The 22,891-nt window shown below is 40.5% G+C and overlaps 2 protein-coding genes across 6 annotated transcripts in view; one reads left to right on the top strand and one right to left on the bottom strand.

The window, feature by feature from the left end:
* Positions 1-1,324: 1,324 nt before the first annotated feature.
* alpha-Cat (catenin alpha) overlaps positions 1,325-22,891 on the bottom strand; it is a 34,218-nt gene continuing 12,651 nt past the window's right edge. For 2 of the 4 annotated variants that reach the window (XM_028174083.2, XM_089731451.1), the window contains exons 17-25: positions 12,569-12,720; positions 10,667-10,739; positions 9,733-9,800; positions 7,911-8,092; positions 7,549-7,654; positions 7,290-7,424; positions 7,082-7,198; positions 3,977-4,141; positions 1,325-3,291 (exon numbers count right to left, since the gene is read on the bottom strand). In XM_028174083.2, coding sequence (XP_028029884.1) covers positions 3,977-4,141; positions 7,082-7,198; positions 7,290-7,424; positions 7,549-7,654; positions 7,911-8,092; positions 9,733-9,800; positions 10,667-10,739; positions 12,569-12,720 — 998 coding nt within the window. In that variant the 3' untranslated portion in view covers positions 1,325-3,291. Of the gene's footprint in view, positions 3,292-3,976; positions 4,142-7,081; positions 7,199-7,289; positions 7,425-7,548; positions 7,655-7,910; positions 8,093-9,732; positions 9,801-10,666; positions 10,740-11,750; positions 11,821-12,568; positions 12,721-22,891 lie in introns of all 4 variants that reach the window. The other 2 variants (XM_028174084.2, XM_089731452.1) reach the window with 1 other exon arrangement.
* CPR6 (cuticular protein RR-1 motif 6) lies at positions 15,515-20,829 on the top strand. Of its 2 annotated transcripts, none has more exons than XM_089731453.1 (4): positions 15,515-15,588; positions 17,343-17,543; positions 19,588-19,692; positions 20,588-20,829. In XM_089731453.1, exons 1-4 carry the CDS (start codon positions 15,586-15,588, stop codon positions 20,684-20,686), a joined length of 408 nt encoding a protein of 135 aa, XP_089587579.1. In that variant the 5' UTR covers positions 15,515-15,585; the 3' UTR covers positions 20,687-20,829. The 2 variants fall into 2 exon arrangements, with proteins under 2 accessions (XP_089587579.1, XP_089587580.1); XM_089731454.1 differs by having other exon boundaries at positions 19,588-19,658; positions 20,588-20,764.

The following is a 22,891-nucleotide window of genomic DNA, read 5'->3' as shown; positions in this document are numbered from 1 at the left end:
GGGTTCCACGAGAACGGTGACCGGTAGTTGTGGTACCTAAAAGCACCATTAATAGATCGGGAGGATCCGTAATGACGTGTTTAGGGCGGCGTCGACTGTTTACCATTCGGTCTACAGGATCGGGTATGGTATTTTTTAGTCGTTTTGGGATTCGTGTATTTTTCTGAAGACGCCAGCGAACAGCTGATTTTCACCATGACCATCCCGCTCATTTCGAAGACTAGCCTCGTGGGAATTGTATTAATGGTCCTTTCTTTAAGATTTTTTCGGGCAGAGGGTCACGGCTTCCACACCTAGGGTCGCGTTGGGTATGTGGGTCTTGATAGTCTGCAAATGTTAGTCGACTGCAGATATTTTGAAAGCAACAACTTTAGGTTAACCACAAAATGATTCCCCTTGCACTCTTTCATCCAAGATCTGATCTCCGCCTGGGGTCAGAACCCGGTCAGAATAGGAGAATTCCTGTAGTCAACACTACGACCAGATTCGCGACGTTTCCGTGATCATAGCCCCTTAATCTTCTAAGTCACACCTACTACGCTATTCACACCTTGGCTGCGGAAATAAAATCATAAACCTTCGTAATTTGATACGGCGGCGGGTCGAGATGTGCTCCAACGATATTTCCACGAGTGCGCGGCATGTCTTTCTGGACCCACCAGCACTAGGGTAGGTTAAAATGCTATAACTTTGCGTAAACATATATGACGGATTTGGCTGGTTCCCTAGTTCTTTTAAGGACGATAATAATATGTGATGCGTCGCTTATGTCATTCTCTTCATCATTATCATTGCTTTCCACAGTGACAGTAATTAAGACTCACTTTTTCAAAGAATAATTTCATTTATTTCATTTTCAAGTATACAACTATAGAAAGCTCCGCTCCGTTCGGCTGCTCGAGTCGGAGTGTTTTGTGCAATAATAGTCACTCGTATTTATAGTAGAAAGTGGCGGTAGCTTAGTCATGAATCCTCATGAATACCGTCTCAAACAGTTGTTGATATGCGTAATGATAAGGAAACAGTTAATTTTAGTTAACTAAATAGTGAAATTGCACCGACATATACCATTTATAGTATTTAGTTGTCGAACCCATTCAAACACGTGAAATAATCGGTCCGCATCAACGAGAGACATGGTTCTCTTCGTGTTTTTTTAGGGCTCAGCAAAGAGGGGTGGGATTTGCTAACAGCTGCCCGAGCGCCTCCGAAGGAGACCTAACAATTCAAGAGCAACCGTCCGCACCAGCCGAAAGTAAAGCAGCGGGCCGTTACGAGCCTGTTCCGCGTTGAAGGTGTTAAAGTTAAATAAAACACAAATAAATCGAGATAAATACTTTTTTATTTAATATAAATTGCGACTAACCCTAAATGTTTTTTTATGTAAAAAATTGAAAATCTCAAAACGCTAAACTAAATTCTTAGAATCTAAACATTAGTTCGTATTGACGACATAAATTAGCTGAAATTTATTTGATTGTAGGATGTTAATTTGGATATTTTTTTGCAAAATCAATTTTCGTTTAAAACACATAAAGAGTATAAATTATTAAATGTTTTACATATTGGCTGCGTCTTTCATTCGACAAAAAAAAAATGCGGTTAAGAATTGAATCTTTAAAAAATCACCAAGGGTGAAAGGCTATTTGGTTTAAGCGACATGTATCTTTGTAATTAAAGGTCCGTTTCATTTGGTATCAGCATCAACAGTTCAACGTTTTTAATTGAACTTCAATTATGTTTACTCCGTTCAAACAGCAAAAGAATTTTTTTGTTAAACCTTAGGCAGCGGCTTGGCTCTGCCCCTGGCATTGCTGAAGTCCATGGGCGACGAAACCACTCACCATCAGGTGGGCCGTCTGCTCATCTACCTACAAGGGCAATAAAAAAAACCTTAAATGGCTTAGAAAGAATGAATTAGAAAGATTATAAAGACTGCATCAAAAACTCCATGGTTTTAACTGGACTTCAATTAAGTTTACCCCATTGAAATAGCTAAAGAAGTTTTTTTGTCATGATATTTAATCCAAATGATTAAGCTTTAAATGGCTCTCCTGTAAAGCTGCAAAAATATCGCTTAAACCAAATACTCTTTCACCCCTCGATAGAAACGGACACAGTTTCTAGTTCTGGGCGCTCCACTTACATTTTCCTGCTTGCTAACATACATCTAACAGACTACAAGGCTATACTAATAATACGTGTTTATAAAATTTGGCTAACAATCATTATTGTTCGATACATTGAGGAATCACTAATTTTAAACAGATACTACCAATCTTATAATAAAATAACGTATTATTGGAAATATATATCGATGAGTGCTCGTGAGCATCGATGAGTGCTCGTGATCATCGGTGAGTATACACTTCGATTCGGTTTCAAATCTGCGAATTCTTAACCGACAGGCTCTCAAGAGGCCACCACATTACAACCACTTCATTTAACCCCTCTTATAACTTGAACATCAATGACTTGGCTTCGTGCATCGTAATTTACACTAATACTTTACGTTTGTGATCCAGAGATATAAGGAGAGAGCGGGGGGGGGGGCGGAGAGTGCACCTCGCCATCTCTATCGCACGTTCGTGACTTCACAGGACTCTATCGAGCATAATCTGAATGTAAATTTCTTTGAGAGAGAGAGAGAAGGAGAGCGTGCATCCGGTGCATCTCACCATCTCTCTCGCACGCTTGTGACGTCACAAGACCCTACCGAGCATCCGAATGTAAATTTCTTTGAGGGAGAGAGAGAGCAAGCACTGCACGCATCTCGCCATCTCTTTCGCACGTTCGAGACGTCACAAGACCCTACCGAGCATCGGAATGTAAATTTCTTTGTGAGAGAGAGAGAGCACGCATCTCGGCATCTCTCTCGCACGTTCGTGACGTCACAGGACCCTACCGAGCATCTGAATGTAAATTTCTTTGATTTCAATCGAAACCCGCTCTGTATGTTGTGTATATCAGGGCCTGTATACGTGGAGCCCACGGTCCACAGCTCGGCACGCACAATCCGATGCTCTTGTCAAACTAGTACAATATAAAGGCTGGTTGGTCCACACGGGGAGGTTATACGAGAACTCAGCTGTTGTATGCACTAGCTTTATAGCCCTATATCCATATTCGGGTTTAATCGAGACGAGAATTCGTGACAAACAAACAGTCTGTTTTTATTTTTGATATATTAGATATAATACTAAAAAGTTTAATACTAAAATGTCATAATAATAATCACATATAATTTTTTTTTAATACATTTTCGATATTAATTTCAATCGATTTTTGTACCTGAAATTGGAAAAATGTCATAAATTAAAAGAAAAAGTAAACACGCTGTATGTAGTGAGAAGGAATTCAGAATGCTATTTTTTTTAATTATGCATAAAAAATACATAAAAACAATTAAAAAAAAATACATGTGTGCAATTCACACGTGGTAGAAGTGAAACCTTCCAAAATTAAAATACAATTATCCTAAACGTCTTAAGTATATGTAAAATTTTGTCATTAGTAAATAATTGTAAGGTAGCGCCCTCTGTGAATTGATATTTTAATTTCACGTATAATCCTAAATTAAAATTCACTACAAGAGCTTTCATACACACGTTAGTATTAAAAAAATTCACAGATGGCGCTGTATTAAATAGTATGTATATTTCTGTCTCATTCTTTGCTGGCTTCATCCTACACATTTTTGTATTTGTGTCTCTTTCTACTGTCGCTTTTTCCGTTGCATCCGGTTTGAAATCACAACGATTCTAAAGAAGTTTTCACTTCAAAAAACATTACACACACTACCATGTATTTGACACAACACATACATAAAAAATTACTCTTTGCTTATTGTCCATTGTCAAACCTTTGTTTATTAAGTCTATGGTCAAAATGAGAATGTCTGTCTATAGTGTAGTCTTGGTGAAATCTGTGATTATAGAAGTATAAGGTCCCTGGTGCTGACCTCGCTCAGACTCACCTAGACGCTATCGGCGGGGCTCTGGAACTCCGCCAGAGCGTGGATCGGGCTTGGTTGCTTCTTCTGGCTGCCGCGGCGGACCTTCGCCCTCACCTCCTCCGGCTTCTCGGGCCTGATGAGGGGCTTCTTCTCGGGGGCCTTCATGCGCCAAACCACTATCGGAGACTGCGCGGGCGGACAGACAAAACGTTCCAAATATAGGTTACATTAGTGCTGCGTAGAGATGGGTCGTACTTGGTAAATCAGATACTAGGTCCACCTGTTTCTAATCTTAAGCAATACCTAATCCACATAATCTTCCTAATCTCATTCACAACCAATACTGTACTTAGTAAGCAATCTCAATCTGCCTATTCCTAATCTCAAGTTCCATCTCAAGATTATACACATTGACAAAATGAGATTAGGTGCAGCCTAATCTCGTAAAATATCTAATACTCGGGTCTGTTCTAATAAATCCGACGCATCTCTAGTGCTGTAGACTCGTCTGGATCGCTACCACACTCCGACACGTTACGGTCGCGAATCAATTCCACCTTTCGGTTCCGAGGGCAGATCATAAACTGTTTGGTCAACATAACGGTCTGCAGATGTCGGGAGCAAGCCGCGAGAATCTTCCTTAACCAACAAGCCAACAACTGCTACAGTAGAGCGGGGGCAATCAGGACGCTTTCCAATTCCAACACAAATTTTCAGCGATTTCTCTTAGGGTAATAATACCAATAAATTTGAGATTAAAACGGTTCCGGTGGTTTAAATTTTCATATACAATGTATCAGTGGTCGGAGTAGGTAGATTGATTTTATGTACTTGCGTCAAGATATTATAATATGGACATGACATTTTATCCATAAAGAATATTTTTTTAAATAGAAAAAATATATTTTTAATCCTCATCGGATACAATTTCTGTATTTATGATATATAGTAACGCCCTGTCTAAGTTTTGCCTCATACTGACAAGCGTCATTTCTAATTCAACAGAAAGAGACAAAATACGGTGTAACTATCCAAGGTGTTCTGATTTCTTTCACTATTAGCTAGCACTAGTAGCGTAGATTAATATTATAAATACGTTTTTCACCTTATTAATATTATAAATTCGTTTTTCACTTTAAACACATATTCATGCTAATTTCAAAATTCCGGAACAAATATCACAATAAATATGAAGTTAGGGTATTTTGGAGGCATATCCATATTATCCTCTACGTTTGACGTCAACGACCTTAAATCAATCTACCTACTCCGACCTCTAATTATTATACATAGTTCATTGAAAAATATACACGAAAATTTTAAAAACTAGCTTGACCTAATCCACCTTGGCTTTTGAGCTGAATCGGGTCACGTCTGGGACAATAGAGTTTTTCGATAGGGCTGGCACTGTTTAGTTGTTAGCTAGGTACTTACCTTTAGGTAATTAACTTTTCAATATCTTTAATCAGTTACAAAACTATGATGACTAAATTAAACTATTTAATATTGTAAAACACTAAATAAAAATTCTTTTCGATTCAACAAATTTAAATCTCACAAAAGGATTGTAACAACCCAGATTTGTCCCTTTTCCCCCAGTTTACGGCACATACCTTCTTAAACTAACAAATCTAATTCTTTAATAATAATATTAAGACACGTCAAAAACGTAAGGATTTCGGGTCCTACTAAAATCAATTTTAAACGATTGCTTTAAATATACACTTAACGCATATATACATATATAACTGGTGGTAGGAATTGTGAGTCTGCACGGGTAGGTACCACCACCACCCTGCTTATTTCTGCCGTGAAGCAGTAATGCGTTTCGGTTTGAAGGGTGGGGCAGTCGTTGGAACTATACTCAGACCTTAGAACTCATATCTCAAGTTGGGTGGCGGCATTTACGTTGTAGAATTCTATGGGCTCCGGTGGCCACTTAACACCACGTGGGCCGTAAGATTGTCCTTTCATCTAAACAATTACATACTAGACACGGCCTGCGGTTATGCCGCGTTAAATTTTCTTTTAAGCAAGAATTAAATACGTCGACTTGGCATCGCAACGAATCGTCTCTCAGACCCTGGGTCTGGTGGATTACCGCTTATTTTCCATTCTCTCTTTCACTCCCAGGCTCCTTACGTTTCTGACGTCGACAACACTAATATCCACTTTACAAATTTACAGACTTACATAGTTCTGTGACGAGATACGGAAAGCATTACAAAAAAAAACAAATACATAAACAATACATACATAGATAAGACTATTAATGTAAGCTTAAAGTAAATTAGGCGAGTTCTTTAAGATTATCTGATCGATCGAATTCGATGTTGGCTTAGGCACGAGTCGGTTCTCCGCCAATCGTATGGAAACATTCCGAAGTGGGCCATAGATAAGTAATAATAATAATATATCGAGAGGTGAAAATCCAATTATCGACAGACCAATAGATTGTCTGATTCGAAATAGAACACACTGTATATTGGCAGAGATATTTGAGGCGTAGAGAATTACTTTGAATTCTACAACACTAAGATTGCGCCAAGCGCTTTGAGGTATGAGGTCAAAGTGTCAGTTACAAATTTGCCCATTTTTTTCGTAGCACGCAATGGAACGCGAAAATGAACGGACACATCTACCCGCGCGTTACATTGCTGGCTCAAGTTTTAACCAAGACTATAAACATTCGCCACTGTGCGCCGACATTTTTATTACTTTATGCAAATTTAAAGGACACATTTTTTTAAAACCCTCAACTTAACCCGTAAAGAGCTTCGAACGTTCTTATTCGATTCATACAGTTTAATTAGAGTTTTGGGTAAGTGGCAGCATTTACATTGTACATGTCTATAGGTTCCGGTAGCCACTTAACATCAGGTGGGCCGTGAGCTCGTTCACTCACCTATGCAAATAAAAAAAATTTAAAAGTTTAGCACCATCTAGCGGAGGCTTTCGTGATTCTGCTTCCAGAAGATAAGCTTCTCTTTTTGGTCTCCTACCTAAGCTGTCCCTGAAAAGATCCGACTTAAAGCTCGGCGAGTAAAAGCTCACTGTCCTCTACTGAGCACGGCTCAAAGCTCGCCCTGGAGCCGCAGTCCTGCCTATTGCTACTACTACACTCACCGCGATGGTCCCCTGGCGGGTGTACTTGGTGGAGGCGACGTACGAAGCCTTCACGGTGAGCACGACCGCATTCATCAGGTTCTTGGCCGCCTGGATCAGGGACGTCGCGCTGTCCAGCTGCACACACACACACAACAATAAACGTCAGGTGAGAGCCGAGGGGGGGCAGAGGGGACGGAGGGGGCGGAAAGGGACCGCGCATACTGACCCCGCTCACGATGAGCTCTCCTGATATGTTCTGCACGTCCGCCTTCACCTTGCTGGTTATTTGTATCTGGTGGCAGTACAGAGCGATCCGTTGGAGGTAGGCGAGCAAGTCTTGTTTAGTAGAGGATTCGGGACACTGAAAAAAAACAAGAAATTAAGTAAGCAAGGGCTAAAGAAAACTATGCTCACCAACACTTATGAACGCTCATGAATACTCACAGAGGATCACGCGTCCCCAGAGTACAAAAGCTTAAACTCACCTGTTCGGCGATCTCCCTGGTCAGCTTATCCAGTTTGGTTCCGGCTTCGGATATCTTCTTGGCGGCGTTGATTACGTCCATGGTGGTTTTGAGGGGGCCGCGACCTCTGCGCTCGGAAACACCATAAAGTTAATTTTTTTAAGTCTTGTTATAACGTTAAAACGTAATAATAATAAGACCGGGTACGGATGGGTACCACCGTCCTGCCTATTGCTGCTGTATCATGACGGTTTAAAGAGCGGGACGGTCACGTTCGACCTCACGCCTCACGGTAGTCAACGGCTTTCTGGTCCTCCCGATCGTGGCTCCAGATGCTAATGCTGAAAATGTCACTAGCGCGATTCGCATACACACACACCCACCTCGTGAAGTCTGTCATCTCGAGCATGATCATGCACATGTGCTTGGCGAGCATGATGATGTCGTTGCCGGCGTCGTCCCACTTGGCGACCTCGTTGTCGAACGACATCTTCTCGCGCCTGAACAGCTCGACTTGCTGCAGGATCTTCCTCTTGTCCTCTTCGGTCATTTTACGCATCGCTTCCTGGAAGTGAAACGGGCGATCGTCAGGTCGGAAATCAGATGTACGGTCACGGCTCTGCTGTCCAGGTGGCAAAGCTCACGGTGCCCGAAGGGAAGTTAATCTGTCTTGGATCTCGTAGGAGACGTAGGAATTTAGACACCAACTTCCCCTCAAGCAAAGTGGGAACCAATGAAAAGCGAGAACAGAACGAACTATTCATGGACCTTTTTTTTTCTACCTAAGCTGATAGCCTTGAGAGGTTATATCAGCATAACCTTAACTAGTAGGTGAGCTCACGGGGCTCAAACCTGTCGACGTTGCTAACACGAACCCTAGCAAGAGTAGTGCTTTGCAGACTCTACCACCGGATCAGAAACGCGACCCACTGAGAAGATCCGGCGAGAAACTCAGTGGGCTGTCTGAGGGTTAATTTACTCGTCGAGCCCTTCGTCGCTAGCGACGGGTTCGACGAGAACGATGATCGGTGCTTGAGGTACTTAAAAGCACCGTTAGTGGATCGGGAGGATCCGAAATGACGTGTTTGGGGTGACGTCGACTGCTTTCCATTCTGTCCGCAGGATCGGGAATGTAGTTGCCGGCGGCCACGATCAGAGGGTCCTCGTGTCGTGCCGCTTTATCGAAGTGGTTCATGGACCGATGTCCAAGAATCAATATGGCATTGATCGTGCTATAATTAGTGCGTCTGTTTCCTTGGACGGATTGCTTCTCGAGATGGAAGGGTCGAAATTGACCGGTGTTAATGAACACACGTTGGGTTCACTGTATTGTGAATGCACAAGCCAATAAAATACTTAGTTAGGCTTCCGAGGTACCCATTTAAAGGACCCTAGGCATCCTCACAAGTGACGCGGGCCGTCGCGGGCCCCAAATGAATTTCCAGTGAAGTGCGATCACGTTTCACCGCGACCGCAAAACTAGTTGCACGAAAATCATCGATTTCTCGAAACAGCTCGTGCGCTATCTATCTATCGTCAGTTGATGATTCTCTTCCCTAGAGCACCAGTCGCGACCGTATCAAGCTTCATTGCAATCGTATGAATGCGTTTAAGACCGTATCCAAGACAAACAAACAAAAGAACACGATACAGAGTTGCAGAGAAGCAGGACTTTAAGACTTCAGACAACTTAGTTCCGAGCTTTTCGGCATTAAACGCCGGCTCCGAAACTCCTAATTACACGCACCATCCCACCAGAAATATCGTCTCCATAAAAGGGATTGTACTACGCGATCTTATAACTCATTTGTGAATTTGAGTTAAGTACGTATTTCATCAGAAAAACTGGTATCTGCCTTCGGGATACGAACGCACCGGACTTCTTATCCATTAGGCCAAATCGCTTACAATTAGCATGGAGTATTATAATTAGCATAATTACTGGTGGTTAGACGTCTTGTGAGTCCGCACGGGTAGATACCACCGCTCTACCTAGTACTGGCGTGAAGCAGTGATCCGTTTCGGTTCGAAGGGTGAGGCAGCCGTTGTAACTATACTGAGACCTTAGAACTCATATCTCAAGGTGGGTGGCGGCATTTTCGTTGTAGATGTCTATGGGCTCCGGCAACCACTTAACACCAGGTGAGCTGTGAGCTCGTCCACCCGTTTAAGCAAAAAAAAATATTAAAAAAGTTAGGTACTCACCCTGGCGTTAGTGATGCCGCTAATGTCCGGGTACTCGTCGACTCCGTGCTCGCCCGTGTGAGCGCTCGCTGTTCGAACAAACATCACGATCTCAAATCTCGATGGGGGACGCAAGCTAAGACATCATCAGACGCATGACGTCATACGATGCTCAATCAAAAAATCAACAGCATTTTTTTTTTGGTCTCAAGTGACGTCATATGGTATTGAGGGCGGAGGATCCTCGTGACCATGATATCTATGGGCGTTCGTCACTTTGCCAAACTCATTTTTCTTCAGTTTAGTATCCGGTTTAAGCCTCCCCTGTTCGATCAAAGGAGAGGTCAAACAGGCAGGCTGGCCGGGCAAAGATAAGCCAAGCTCGAATTTCATGATGCCTAATCAAAAATTACTACGCAGATAATAAAGGAACATTTTATACAATCAACAAAAATAAATTTTGAACTAAAAACTAGATCTAGTCACAACAATTAGGCCCAACTTTAGACACAAAGCATGCTCGACGTCCATAGACATCTTAATATTTAGACACGGCATTTTCTGATGGGGCAAAGGAACGTGATGTTCATCTCTACATTATTCTAGTACTCTCTACACTCAGTACCGCTGAGTGCGAGAGAGAAAGAAAAGCCAGACAGACTAGCGCCGTAATGCGTACGTAACGTAATATATAGTAATTCTAAGTAATAATTTCTTCGTAATAATAAGAAGTTATCAAATCAAAAATTTGCGTATTTATCAAAAACAAATTTTAACTCTAAATTTCAGGCGCCACGTCTACTGTTAAGTAGTTAAATTGATATGGCAGCGACAGAATTAGCTAACCCGGACATGCTTTAGTTAAATATCGCTTTGAATATACTCGAATCGAACTTTAATGACTTCAAGAACTTTGCCGCACCAAAATGCCGCGTTTCACCATCGAGATACTCACATCGGCTCCTCGTCTCCATTGTCATGTCCTCGACCGGCTCAAACTCTGTGTCCGTGTCCAAATCGTCACTGGTCTAACATGCAGCGAACATGCAATTCACATCAAACATTGTAACCCAAATTTTATATAGGCGAAATCATAGTATGATTCGAACGCGGCTCGGAGACAAAGTCGATTCAAGCCAGATGAGTTTTTTGAATGAGAACATGCTAGAGCGCCGGCGAAAGAATTCCTCGTTATCAGAAAACTAGGACCTTGTTATGGTTTCTTGTTTGAAGTTGCCAATATGAAGGACCTGATCTGTCACATCACATTTCCAAAGTTGATAACTACAAGGATTCTTTAGCGTCAACTGGGCAGAAGCATCTTCTCGTTTATAGCGCGTCCCGTCAACATCATACCGGAAACTCCTCTAGACCAAATCGACCTAAGAACAGGTTTAATCTCGTGCTCCTTTGATTATGGCGAAACCTAAGCTCACATGGCTCCCATCAATTCTATCAACAAAGCATTTTAGCTTCCAATGTCGCAGTTATTACTGCGCGACCGATAATTCCGGTTCGATTTAAGCTCTATTATAAAAAAGCACGAGATTAAAAGCTCCACTCGACGCGGGGAGCTTTCTCAGAACTTTTCGTCCGAAACAAATCCCCGGGGAAATTTAAAAAAAAACATTTGGGTCACATTTGTCTAACGAACACAAAATGAGATGAATGTTTTTTAAACAAACTTTTAGTATTAGTCAGAAGTACGTTCTATTTGTTCCGTAAGAGGAGGCAATTCAAAAACTTCTCATTTTCTATGACAAAACTAATTAGATGCTTTATTTATGATCACCAAATTGCCCCCTCCACTCCTTTGATCACAAATGAGTGGATTACGGCTTTTTATACTATATCTCAAAGCACTAAAGGTGCTTATTATTATTATTACGTATTTTGTGACGATGTAAAAATAATCCTGCCTCTTTTAGAACATGGGAACAGTACAAACGAAAACGCTGAAAGAAAACATGCTTTAATGGTAGCACATGACAGACGACACGAAGCTTTCACAAAAGCTCATATTACTTATGAACGCTCACATTTGCTTCTCGTCTCCAGAGTATACTGTTCATCTAGATCCACGTCTTCGGGATCCAAATCTTCTTCATCCTGAGATCATAATGTTTTTTCTGGATTCGAACCTTCATTATCAGTTCACGGTTTGAGGATTTAATTGCATTTGACCTCGACCTCATGTTTCAAGGTCTATAGATTCCGGGAACCAGCTAAGAAGTTAACCTTTCTGAGGACCACGGCCATAATGATAACGAAAAGATCTTATTACAGCCTCTTCGCTACCTAAATAGGACATTGTGTGGAAGGAGAGAGGATTAACAAGTTCCAGCACAAGTGTAGGACATAACAGTCCTGCACTACTCTACCCCGAGTGGATGTTACTCTGCCAGGGTTCAGTGACGTCTCCCTATAAAGCCTTCTTCGATCCAGCCCATCTTAAATCAGCTTATACGCTAGTGTCTATAGGGAATGCGACCGCTTAACCCAAGATCAGAGTTTATCCAGATACGGGGGAAAATATAAAAAAAGTGCTAAAGTGCCTAAGATAATGTATCTTTGTCTGAAGTAAGAATAACTTAGTCTCCGATACAATGCACAAGTCCCACATAACTGAATGGGGAAAACAATTCATGATAGTTTTTTTTTTTTAATCAGGTCTTGCTGGATATTTAGGATTTCAGGATGCTGATATAGCCGGCGAAGCTAACCTAAAGCTGATGAAGGTAGGTTATCTGTTCTAGTTATTTGCTGTCTAGTACTAGACATACTAGTCTCTGTACTAGTCAGTCTGCTGAACGCTGTGTAGATCCCCGCTACGACTATTCCCTGGGCGAACACTCACCCGGTTCATGAGCACCGCCCGGCGTATCTCCCGGACGGCGTCATAGACGAGTCTAGACGCGTCTATGAAGTCGTTCTCGTCTAGGGCTCCGCCGGCGCCGCCTCCCAGCGCCGACACGGCCGCGTCGACGCGCACCGCGAACTTGGACATGACTGGAATCGTAAAAACTACTCCTTCAAAATCAATTCACTATTATTTTTATTTTATTTTTTCGTACCTTGTTGATAGCCTTGATATGCTATACCAGAATTAACCTAGCTTGTAAGTGAGCTCTCGGGGCTCAAGCCGGAGGTGTTGCTAACATGCTCTAGCAAGAGCAGTGCTTCGCAGAATTTACCGCCGGATCGGAAACGCAACCCAATGAGAAGATCCGGCGAGAAACTCAGTGGGCTATGTCTGTGGGTTAATTTAACCTCAAAGCTCTTCGTCGCAAACGACGGTTTTGGCGAGGACGGTGACTGGTGCTTAAGGTACCTAAAAGCACCCTTAGTGGATCGGTATGATCCGTAATGACCACAATTACCGTTCAACCAAATTTTAATGGAACATTTTTGGAACGAAGTTCCTTACGGCAGGCTTGGAGGGGATAGGGATTTTGCTGCGCGACCGAACTAAAAAAAATGTGATAGTAAACCGTAAGAAAAAATCCGTGGAAAAAAGTGCGTGGAAAAATCCGTGGAAAAAAGTGCGTGGAATAAAACCGTTAAATGAGACGTGCGCAGGCGCGACAGTCGCATACACAAGCGTATAATACCTTTCTCTTTCTCCTTCTTTCTTTTCGTTCTCTAATCCCTTCTCTCTCTATTTATTTAGTAATTATTTCTATTTCTATGTAATTTTATGTTGTCAACCAAAAATAAAGAGATATATTTTGTTATTTTAATTGATAATTGAATTACTATTTTTTTTATTTTACGTAATTTATTATTTCCTAAATACTTTCCCGTACTTAAATAAAAACTAATCAGCAAAATTTAAGAGAAAAACCCAGAAAACCTACATAAAATTGAGCACCATTTCTTTTTTTGCAAATTGTGTCGATTCTACATTAGCCGAAGAAACTTCGTTCCTACCTGGTGTCCCACGACACCACATTTATTTTTATCGAATATTTCTTTTAAATTGCAGTAATAGGTTTTTTATTGCTTAGGTGGATAGACGAGCTCACAGCCCACCTGGCGTTAAGTGGTTACTGGAGCCCACAGGCATCTATAACGTAAATCCGCCACCCGCCTTGAGATAAAGTTCTAAGGTCTCAAGTATAGTTACAACGGCTGCCCCACCATTCAAACCGAAACGCATTACTGCTTCAGTAATGTTGGCAAAGTAGTGTAGTTGGCAGTAATAGGCAGGGTGGAAGTCAATCGTGAACATTTGTCAAGCACGTATTTCATTAGAGAAATTGGTACCAGCCTGCGGTATACCAACACCGGGCGTCTTATCAATTAGGCCGTAAGGACTTCAATAGTCCAAATTCTATTGCGTTTCATAATAACTTTCTCACGTGAGGTCGACCAGCCTTAGATCTTCGAGCATTATGAATATGCAAATACGATCTTGAGGTCGAATTACGTTTCTAAGTAACCACGACAGGTCAAAGTTCAAGAGACTCCCATTAATATTTACCTATTCAAGGGTAATTAGGCAACGTGTTAAATAAAAAAACGATCGCAGAACCGTAAGGTCGTAACGTCAGGAATGCGCTTGTTCGAAGGAAAATGATTTTAGTGCCTTATTCTTTTAAAAGTGTATTTCCTGAACATCGAAATACACAAAAAAAATTTTGATTAAAACAAACAATTCGGTGGTGCATGTTTAGAATGCGCCGAAATACGACTCGGTGACAGCCGAGCCGAGGGTCGTGGGCTCGATTCCCGCATCGGGCAAACATATTCATGCGACGACATATCCATTGTCCGGCTGTTTAATGTTTATACATGCATAAAAATTTAAGAGCTTAACGTGGCAACATCGAGATATATCAACTCGTGGTGGAGGTGGCTTCTAAGCCCGCGGAGGGGGACCGCGGTCCGACCTAATTCTGCTGCGTCTACTCTAAATTCCCTAGTTCATTATTTATTTATTGCTGGTGGCAGGGCGTCTTGTAAGTCCGCACGGGTAGGTCCCACCACCCATTTACGTCGTAGGTGTCTATGGGCTCCGGCAACACTTAACACCGGGTGGGCCGTGAGCTCGTCCACCCATCTAAGCAAAAAAATAATATTTAAACGCCTTCAAGGCTGAGCACAGATCTCTCGCATTTCTCTGTTCTGTCTTTTTGCCATGTGCAATCCGGTGAGAGAATTGGCACCATCGTTCTCATAGCCGAGCGTGTTATAAATACATTATTTGGACGTTTACGACGGTACCCTGGACAGTTTTACGCGGGATCTCTGCTACCGTGACCTCAATTGCTGAGCTTGTTGGTAATATGTAAGTAATCGTTTGGGCGTTGTGTGTCCCCCTGCCCGGGGGACCGTTCTTAGCAGCAGACTATAAGAGGCCAGCAGTGGAGAGATACAATGCGCCGGTCACCGTTCTCGTCGAACCCGTCGCTTGCGACGAAGGGCTCGGCGAGTAGATTAACCCACAGACACAGCCCACCGAGTTTCTCGCCGGATCTTCTCAGTGGGTCGCGTTTCCGATCCGGTGATAGATTCTGCGAAGCACGGCTCTTGCTAGGGTTCATGCTAGCAACGTCAGGTTTGAGCCCCGTGACTCACCTACCCGGCCGGTGACGCTGATATGGTCTCTCAAGACCATCAGCTTAGGTAGGAAAAAAAGATACAATGCGCGTAGTAAATATGTAGTGATGTGTAACAACATTATATTTTCGTAGCAAAATATTTCCCTAACGTTAACGCGTGGTAACGTTAACGTCACTGCGTACTCTCAATGCCGAAGTTCGTTTCGCCGTGTTTATCTTTCATTACAAATGCAATCATCGGAGAAGCTCGTATTTATAAAGAGCCGGGTCAGACCGCCATCACTCATTGGGACGGTGATCACTCGAAAGAATGGTGAGTTTTGTTTTAAAACCGTAGGCAATCTTTTTGAAATCTATATATTAATACGTGAAGTAAGAACTTTGTACCCCTTTTTTCGAAAATTGCGCGGACGGGTGAGTATAAAATTTTCTAAACTTATAAAGAACTAGCGGCCCGCTCCGGCTCCGCTCGGGTCTTTAACAAAAATTTCAACGATATTTGACGTTGTTTTATTTTTTTAAATAAAAGAACACCTATTGCGGCATAACTATAATAATGCTGTCGCGACACTTTTTGTAAATAATAATGTGTTCTACAAAGTCGTAGCAGCGCACGCGATGTGAAGAATATTTTAGGTAATTTTTTTATTTGATATATAAAAATTGAATATTTATATAAAGATTGTAGCCTATGTCACTCGGGAATAGTGTAGCTTCCGAACAGTGAAATTTTTTTTCAAATCGCTTTAGTAGCTTCGGAGCCTATTCAATACAAACAAACAAACAAATCTTTCCTCTTTATAATATTAGTATGGGAGTATAGATATAGAGAAGGAGTGTAAATTTTTTTTTTTTTTTTTAAGTTATGCATAGAATGTATGTACATAAAATCAATAAAAATAACATTACAGACACTACTACCATGTATTTGACACACACACGCATGCATAATATTTATTTATTGTCAAACTTTTCTTATTGCTTAAAGTTTGTGGTCAAATTGAGAATAGATTAAATATTGTTTTGACTTTATTAATATTTGTCTATAGTGGAGTCTTGGTGAAATCTGTGATTATATTATAGAAATTGAAATTGAAGAAATTGACAATAGAATCATAATAGTGTACAAACTTATAATTTCAATTAATTATAGTCGAATTTCGTCTACCAGGGGCCCACTAGTATATTTAAACATACATAAGTATGTTTGTCAGTCTCTGATACCTGTAACTTATTCAGGCGATAACAGATGACGCATGCTTAGTTTCAATAGACGTACGCTGCGATTGTCATAACGGATCGGAATTTACTGGACTTTTTTAAGCATATGGATTACAACACAACATAATTAACATAAGCAAAGGTCGCGGTCAATATCACAAATCTGTTTTGACATTCGAAACGAGATAAAAACTCTGTCACAAGCGGAGCGGGTAGCGTTTTCATTGATGCGACATTTCGCTTACAACGCAACATATATCTTTGTATTTTTTTTATTGCTTTGGTGGACGAGCTCACAGCCCACCTGGTGTTAAGTGGTTACTGGAGCCCATAGACAACTACAACGTAAATCCGCCACCCACCTTGAGATATAAATTCTAAGGTCTCAGTATAGTTACAACGGCTGCCCCACCCTTCAAACCGAAACGCATTACTGCTTCACGACAGAAATAGGCAGGCGGTGGTACCTACCCGTGCGCACTCACAAGAGGTCCTACCACCAGTAATTAAAGATGCGTTTTATTTTGTATCAGCATCAACAGTTCGATGTTTTTAATTGAACTTCAATTATTATTAAGTTTACGCCATTCAAATGGCTGAAGAAGTTTTTTATGCTATTTTTTCCAAATGTTTAAGCTTTAAATGACTCTCCTGTAAAGCTGCAAAAACGTCGCTCAAACCAAATGGCCTTTCACCCCTCGATATATTTATTAATTAATTGGTTCCGTTGTATCACGTTAGACAATCATCATCTCCCTGGTTATTAATTGTAAGGTCTAGTACCTTACAGTACAGTACTACTAGTACCTTAATACCTAAGATTGTAAGACCTAATCCATTTTACAGAACTGTCTGCTAGTCACACTCGCCCTTGGATGCGTCGCGGCCGACGTTTCGCACGTCATTGCCAATGCCAATGCCAATCGAGACGCCAAGATAATCAGACAGGAACTAGACGTGAATCCGGACGGCGCCTACCACTGGACGTTCGAAACGGAAAACGGCATAGTAGCCGACGAAACTGGCGGCTTGAAGAACCCTCAGGATGTGAGTTCGATCGGTGGTTAAATGGAAATAAATTTGGTAAACTATTTCTGGGTGGTGCTATTCACGCGTGCGGGCTCACAAGACGTTCCCAGATCTTCTAATTACGCAAATATAAATTTGTTTTTGAAGTGAAACTTCTAATAATAATAATAATAATAATAAAGATCATTTATTGCCTTTCACATCATAAAATGAAATACAAAAAAAAGAAAAGCAAAAAAAGAGAAAAAGACAAAAGGAGGTGGCTCAGCTATTGCTGTTCAAGGTTGATAAATTGAACAGCGCTGATTTTCAGTCACCCCCGTTTCCCTTTGGTTCTTTGCGGGAATGAAGACTCCGTACGTGTGTACATACTCAGAATATGATATAAATTAGTAAAATTAGTAAATTATAAAAAATTAAGAAAAAACAAAATAAAAATCAAATGGGACTTCCAACAAGGTTGCGTTATACGTTACGGTTGCGTTGCGTTATAACGCTCCTGGGGAGGGGGAATAAAAAGAGACAGAGCGAGAGCGGTGCGTGGCACTCGAACGCAAGCGCGTATTATACCTGTTACAGGCCAGCGCGAGCGTTAGCAACGGGCAGCGTCCAAAATATTAATGAAGTATTTAGAAATACATACATATTTATTTTTCTATCTATAATTTAAAATGCATATAATATAAATGTTGAAGATGTCGCATCTCTTGTACACAGCATTCCCTATTACAAGAGCTATCTGATTTAAAGATGAAAAATGAAGAGAACCACACAATACTACACATCGAAAAAGAAGTTTCACTTCATTCACGCGCACCAAGTTGCACGCGCATCGTTTTTTATTATATATATTTTCATTACACGATTTCATTCCTTCACCGTGGAACTAAATCGTGAAGATTTGTCAAGTATTTGATCAGAAAAACTGGTGGCTGCCTGCGAGATTCGAACCCCGGCACAGAGGCGATGCTAGATACGAACGCACCGGCCGTCTTATCCATAAGGCCGCGACGACTTCTCTAAACCAAATCCGTCTCTTCTCCAAGACTCTCAAACTATTTCAATGCCGAATTTCGTAAATTTCGTTTTTACTGGTGGTAACACCTCTTGTCAATCCGCACGGGTAGATACCACCACCTTGCCTATTTCTATCGTGACGCAGTAGCAGCCGTTGTACTGTAAAAACGGAAACCTTAGAACTTATATGTCAAGGTGGGTGGCGCATTTACGTTATAGATGTCTATGGGCTCCAGTAACCACTTAACACAAGGCTCGTCCACCCGTCTAAGAAAAAAAATATAAAAAAAGATGTGTGGTGTCGTGGGACACCGGATAGGGACGAAATTCCTTATTATAAAAATATAAATTTTAAGTTCTATTCGAGGTATAAAGAAAACTAGACGATGACCGAGCTTTTCTCAGTTTTTTTTTTTTTACAATTTGTGTTTTTCGGGTGTCTTAACAACGCCATCTGCTGAAATACCTTTAGTGTTATTGTGTATTTAAAAATAGTATTATTATTCGCCAATCGATAGATGTCTGGAAGAGGATTATTGAAAACGAGATTAAAACAAAATTTCCTAAAATAAATCGTAGCTAGATCGATTTATCGCCCCCGAAATCCCCTGTATACTAAATTTTATGAAAATCGTTGGAGCCGTTTCCGAGATTCAGGTTTCATTAATATACAAGAATTGCTCGTTTAGAGGTTTAAGTTAAAACTGGAGGTTTCGCAACCACCCACGGTCATTCAGTAATGTGCGAGCTTATTGTGGTACACTTTATTCACGGTTGTTTGCATAAGAGTTAGTGTATTGCGTAAACGAACGCTCTGAGATCGTGGTCAATGAATAATAAAAAAAAAATTGTGCATTACTAATAAAAATCTTACGTTACGGACGTTTTTTCTCGGTTAGAGTTCCCCTCCGAATCGTCCCATAAGGAACTATGTTCTAAAAAGAAAAAAACGCTAGAGAAGTGGGCCCGTGACAACGATATAGACTCCAGACCAGAGACTAGTCGTCCGATTTTTCAATCAGATCCTCTTGATTCTCAATTTCAGGAGAACCCGATACCGAGCGTCCAGGGCAGGGTCAGCTGGACCGCGCCCGACGGTCAACTCGTCGAGATCCAGTACGTAGCCGACGAGAACGGTTACCAGCCGCAGGTGACCATCACATATTTAAAGTTTCCTCCTAAACACTCCTCGTTCCGGACTACGGCTTAGTGTCGTGGCGAACGTGAATTTTAAATTAGTAGTCCCCCAGTAGTCGAATTTCTACTATAATAATTAATTAAAACTATAAGTTTGAACATTATTATGGTTCTATTGTTGAAGACTTGGTAGACAAAGTACTTCTATAATCACAGATTTCGCCAAGACTACACTATAGACAAATAAAACAATATTAATCTACTCTCAATATAACCACAGATTTTAAGCAATAAACAAAAGAGTATATATGCGTGTGTGTCAAAGACATGGTAGCGTGTGTAATGTTTTTTTTAAATAGATTTAATGTATTTCTTATACATAATTAAAAAAAAAATTAGCATTCTGCACTCTTTCTCTATATTCTCTATAAGTGTGGGAAATTTCATACTTCGTCCGCGCAATTTTCGTAAAAAGGGGTATAAAGTTTTTGCTCCACGTATTATTAACATATAGATGTCGGAGAAGCCACAACTATTAACACTGTCGTCAGACATCGTAGGGGCGAATAGGGGGATCGAGCTAAGAGAAATATTGAGTACATCAATCACGTTTGTTGTTTTAGAACAATTTAGAAATCTTCTTTTGACGTTAGCAAACGAAAATGAATGACAGTTCTTAGAACGGAGACACCGCTCTTCAAGAAGGCTGGTTGGTGAGTGTGATGGCGTCTACGCGCCTCCATCGGCTAGGTTTTGTCGTAGCACGAAGTTAGCCGAGTTCCGACGATACCGCAATCGTGCTGCCATCTCTCGGGAATCGCGCTGCGTTTCGTTTAGCTAAACTAATGACCGTCTCCGACATATAGATGTTACGATTCGTTTGTGATTAAATGCTTTGGAAATTCCAGGGATCCTTCATTCCCACGCCCCCTCCGATACCCGAAGCCATCGTGAGAGCGCTTCAATACATCCAGGATCACCCTCCTCCGGCCACGCAGAAGAATTAATAGGACCACGCAGGGGGCCGCCTCCCCACTCCACCAGCTCGTTCATCAGTGGGATACAAATAAACAGGGGGACCGTCATTTTTGCAGTCAGATCCTAACCTGTCCAATGGCGTACAGCTTCGATGACAGCGCATCTTGACATTTTTTTTTTTTTTATATCCGTACCTCTAGCAAACAACAAAGCCAGAGATTCATATTTACATTTTTTGTTTTAATTTTAATTATAGTTGATACTCCTGCCCATAGGGGGCTTAAAAACTAGGTCACGCATTCATTCCGAGCCTCTTTATCATACCAGTTCTCGCATTTATTCCTCTCGTACTTTCATTCATTCTATTGATACTTTGCATTCCTAGCTACGGCTAATAAAAGGAGGGGACTCCAGATACCAACTCCTCAACCGGGCCGGGAGCTGACCAGGGAACTCCTCGCCCATCAGCGGCACAGACGAGAAATGTTATATACGCATTCAAGACCACAATTCACGATGACGTCATATGTCGCCGCGCGTTTTGACCTCAAATGACGTCACGAGTGCCGGAGCCACTACCGATTCATTGTCACGAGGCGACTCCGTACTAACATACGACCGACCACATAACTAATAGATTTTTTGTATATGTTAAGTTACAATAATTATATAGTAAAATAAATTTTAATAAATTTGAAATAAAAATAGTGTAAGAAAAAATGATTTTATTGTAAAAAAAGCGCGGGGTGCTTTTCAGGATATTATCAAAATAACCCTTTACTCATATCTGTTTATAAAATATTTATAACTACTGATACTATGCACCCCACGCTTTTTTTACAGTAAAATCATTTTTTTCTTACACTATTTTAATTCAAATTTATTAAAATTTATTTTAAATTTTTTTGGTGGATTTTCTATAAAAGCGTATTTTGTTAGTTTTCTTGAACAATTTTATATTTTTAATTTTTTAGTTGAAATTCAATTTTTTCAATTATTTTTTTAATGTTGAATTGTCATCAGTCCTTAGTAAGTACCTATACCAAATTTCGAGTTAATCCGACGTTTTGAAAGGGGTCAAAATCATGTTGAAAGATTCCGTTACATACTAAGATACACGTCTGAAGCTAATAAAAGCGTATTAAAAAGATTTTTTTTATTTAATTCGCAAAAACACGAACCTTGTATGAGTGAGAGCATTAAATGTGCTCTGAATGAAGCTTTTTTTTTCGGCTGGCAACACTGACCGCTACTTGTCAATATTATTGTGCTCTCCCAATTATTATTTAAATTAAATAGTTATAAGTTCTTTATTGTACTTATAATTGTATAAAACATATACCTAAGTGATAATATAAGTTTATTGTTACGTAAAACATTTAATTAGTGCATTTTACTGCATAATTGTAAAAAATTTTATTTTTTATTTTTACGTGGGTACTATCAATTTCTGCAAATCCAAAATGATGACCAGAGGTACCAAAGCTCGTCAAGTTGATGACCAACTTCAAGTGGCTCTTCAACAACTGAAAACATCACGGGAACAGTGTCAACAACTGTTAAAAGAGAGAGAAGACAACGAAGTCGAAACACTCCAGGTAATTAAGAAAAATACTATGTTGAAAGGACAGTTGTCTCAGCTCTCCATTGAATACAATGAAGTTCTTGAGACTAACAAGAAATTACAAAATGTTGTAGACGGCTTCGATCAGTGCAGCGGTGAGTATGTTGAGTCGCTCCAACTCTCAGCTGAACTGAAAGTCAAACTTTCTCAGGCACATGATTGTATCTCTAATTTACAGTTAGAGATAACAAATCTAAAAGCCCAAAAAACACAGAGCCTGTACTCGGAACTGATCGAGAGTGAACCAGCTTCGGGAACAGTGATCACCACCTCTGAGTGTGACATACCTACAATAGATTTGACTGGTGGTGACTCCGATAGTACACATTCCTCTCGATTAGTTCTTAGTAAGAAAAATTATAAGAGATACACTAAATTAAATAAGTTTATAAATAAAACGCAGCAACTATTGAAATCTAGAAAATCTATTAATTATATAAAAACTATATGCAAAGAACGAAATGCACTGCGTACAAAACTAATTATTTCACTTGAAAAATTACAATATGTTCATCACAATCATGAGTTAGAAATAGAAAAGTTAACCTCACAAATAAATTCATTGAAAACAGATTTGGACAGTGTTACTAAAAATTATGAATATGCCCAA

Source organism: Bombyx mandarina, chromosome 11 (assembly GCF_030267445.1).
Source record: "Bombyx mandarina strain Sakado chromosome 11, ASM3026744v2".
Lineage (NCBI taxonomy): Eukaryota > Metazoa > Arthropoda > Insecta > Lepidoptera > Bombycidae > Bombyx > Bombyx mandarina.
Note: the sequence above shows the minus strand (reverse complement) of the source record. Positions and strands in the feature narration are given on the sequence as shown.

Coding starts and splice junctions, on each gene's coding strand:
- CPR6 (XM_089731453.1), top strand. Junction 17,544..19,587: donor GCTTGAAGAACCCTCAGGAT/GTGAGTTCGATC, acceptor TCTCAATTTCAG/GAGAACCCGATACCGAGCGT. Junction 19,693..20,587: donor AGAACGGTTACCAGCCGCAG/GTGACCATCACA, acceptor TGGAAATTCCAG/GGATCCTTCATTCCCACGCC.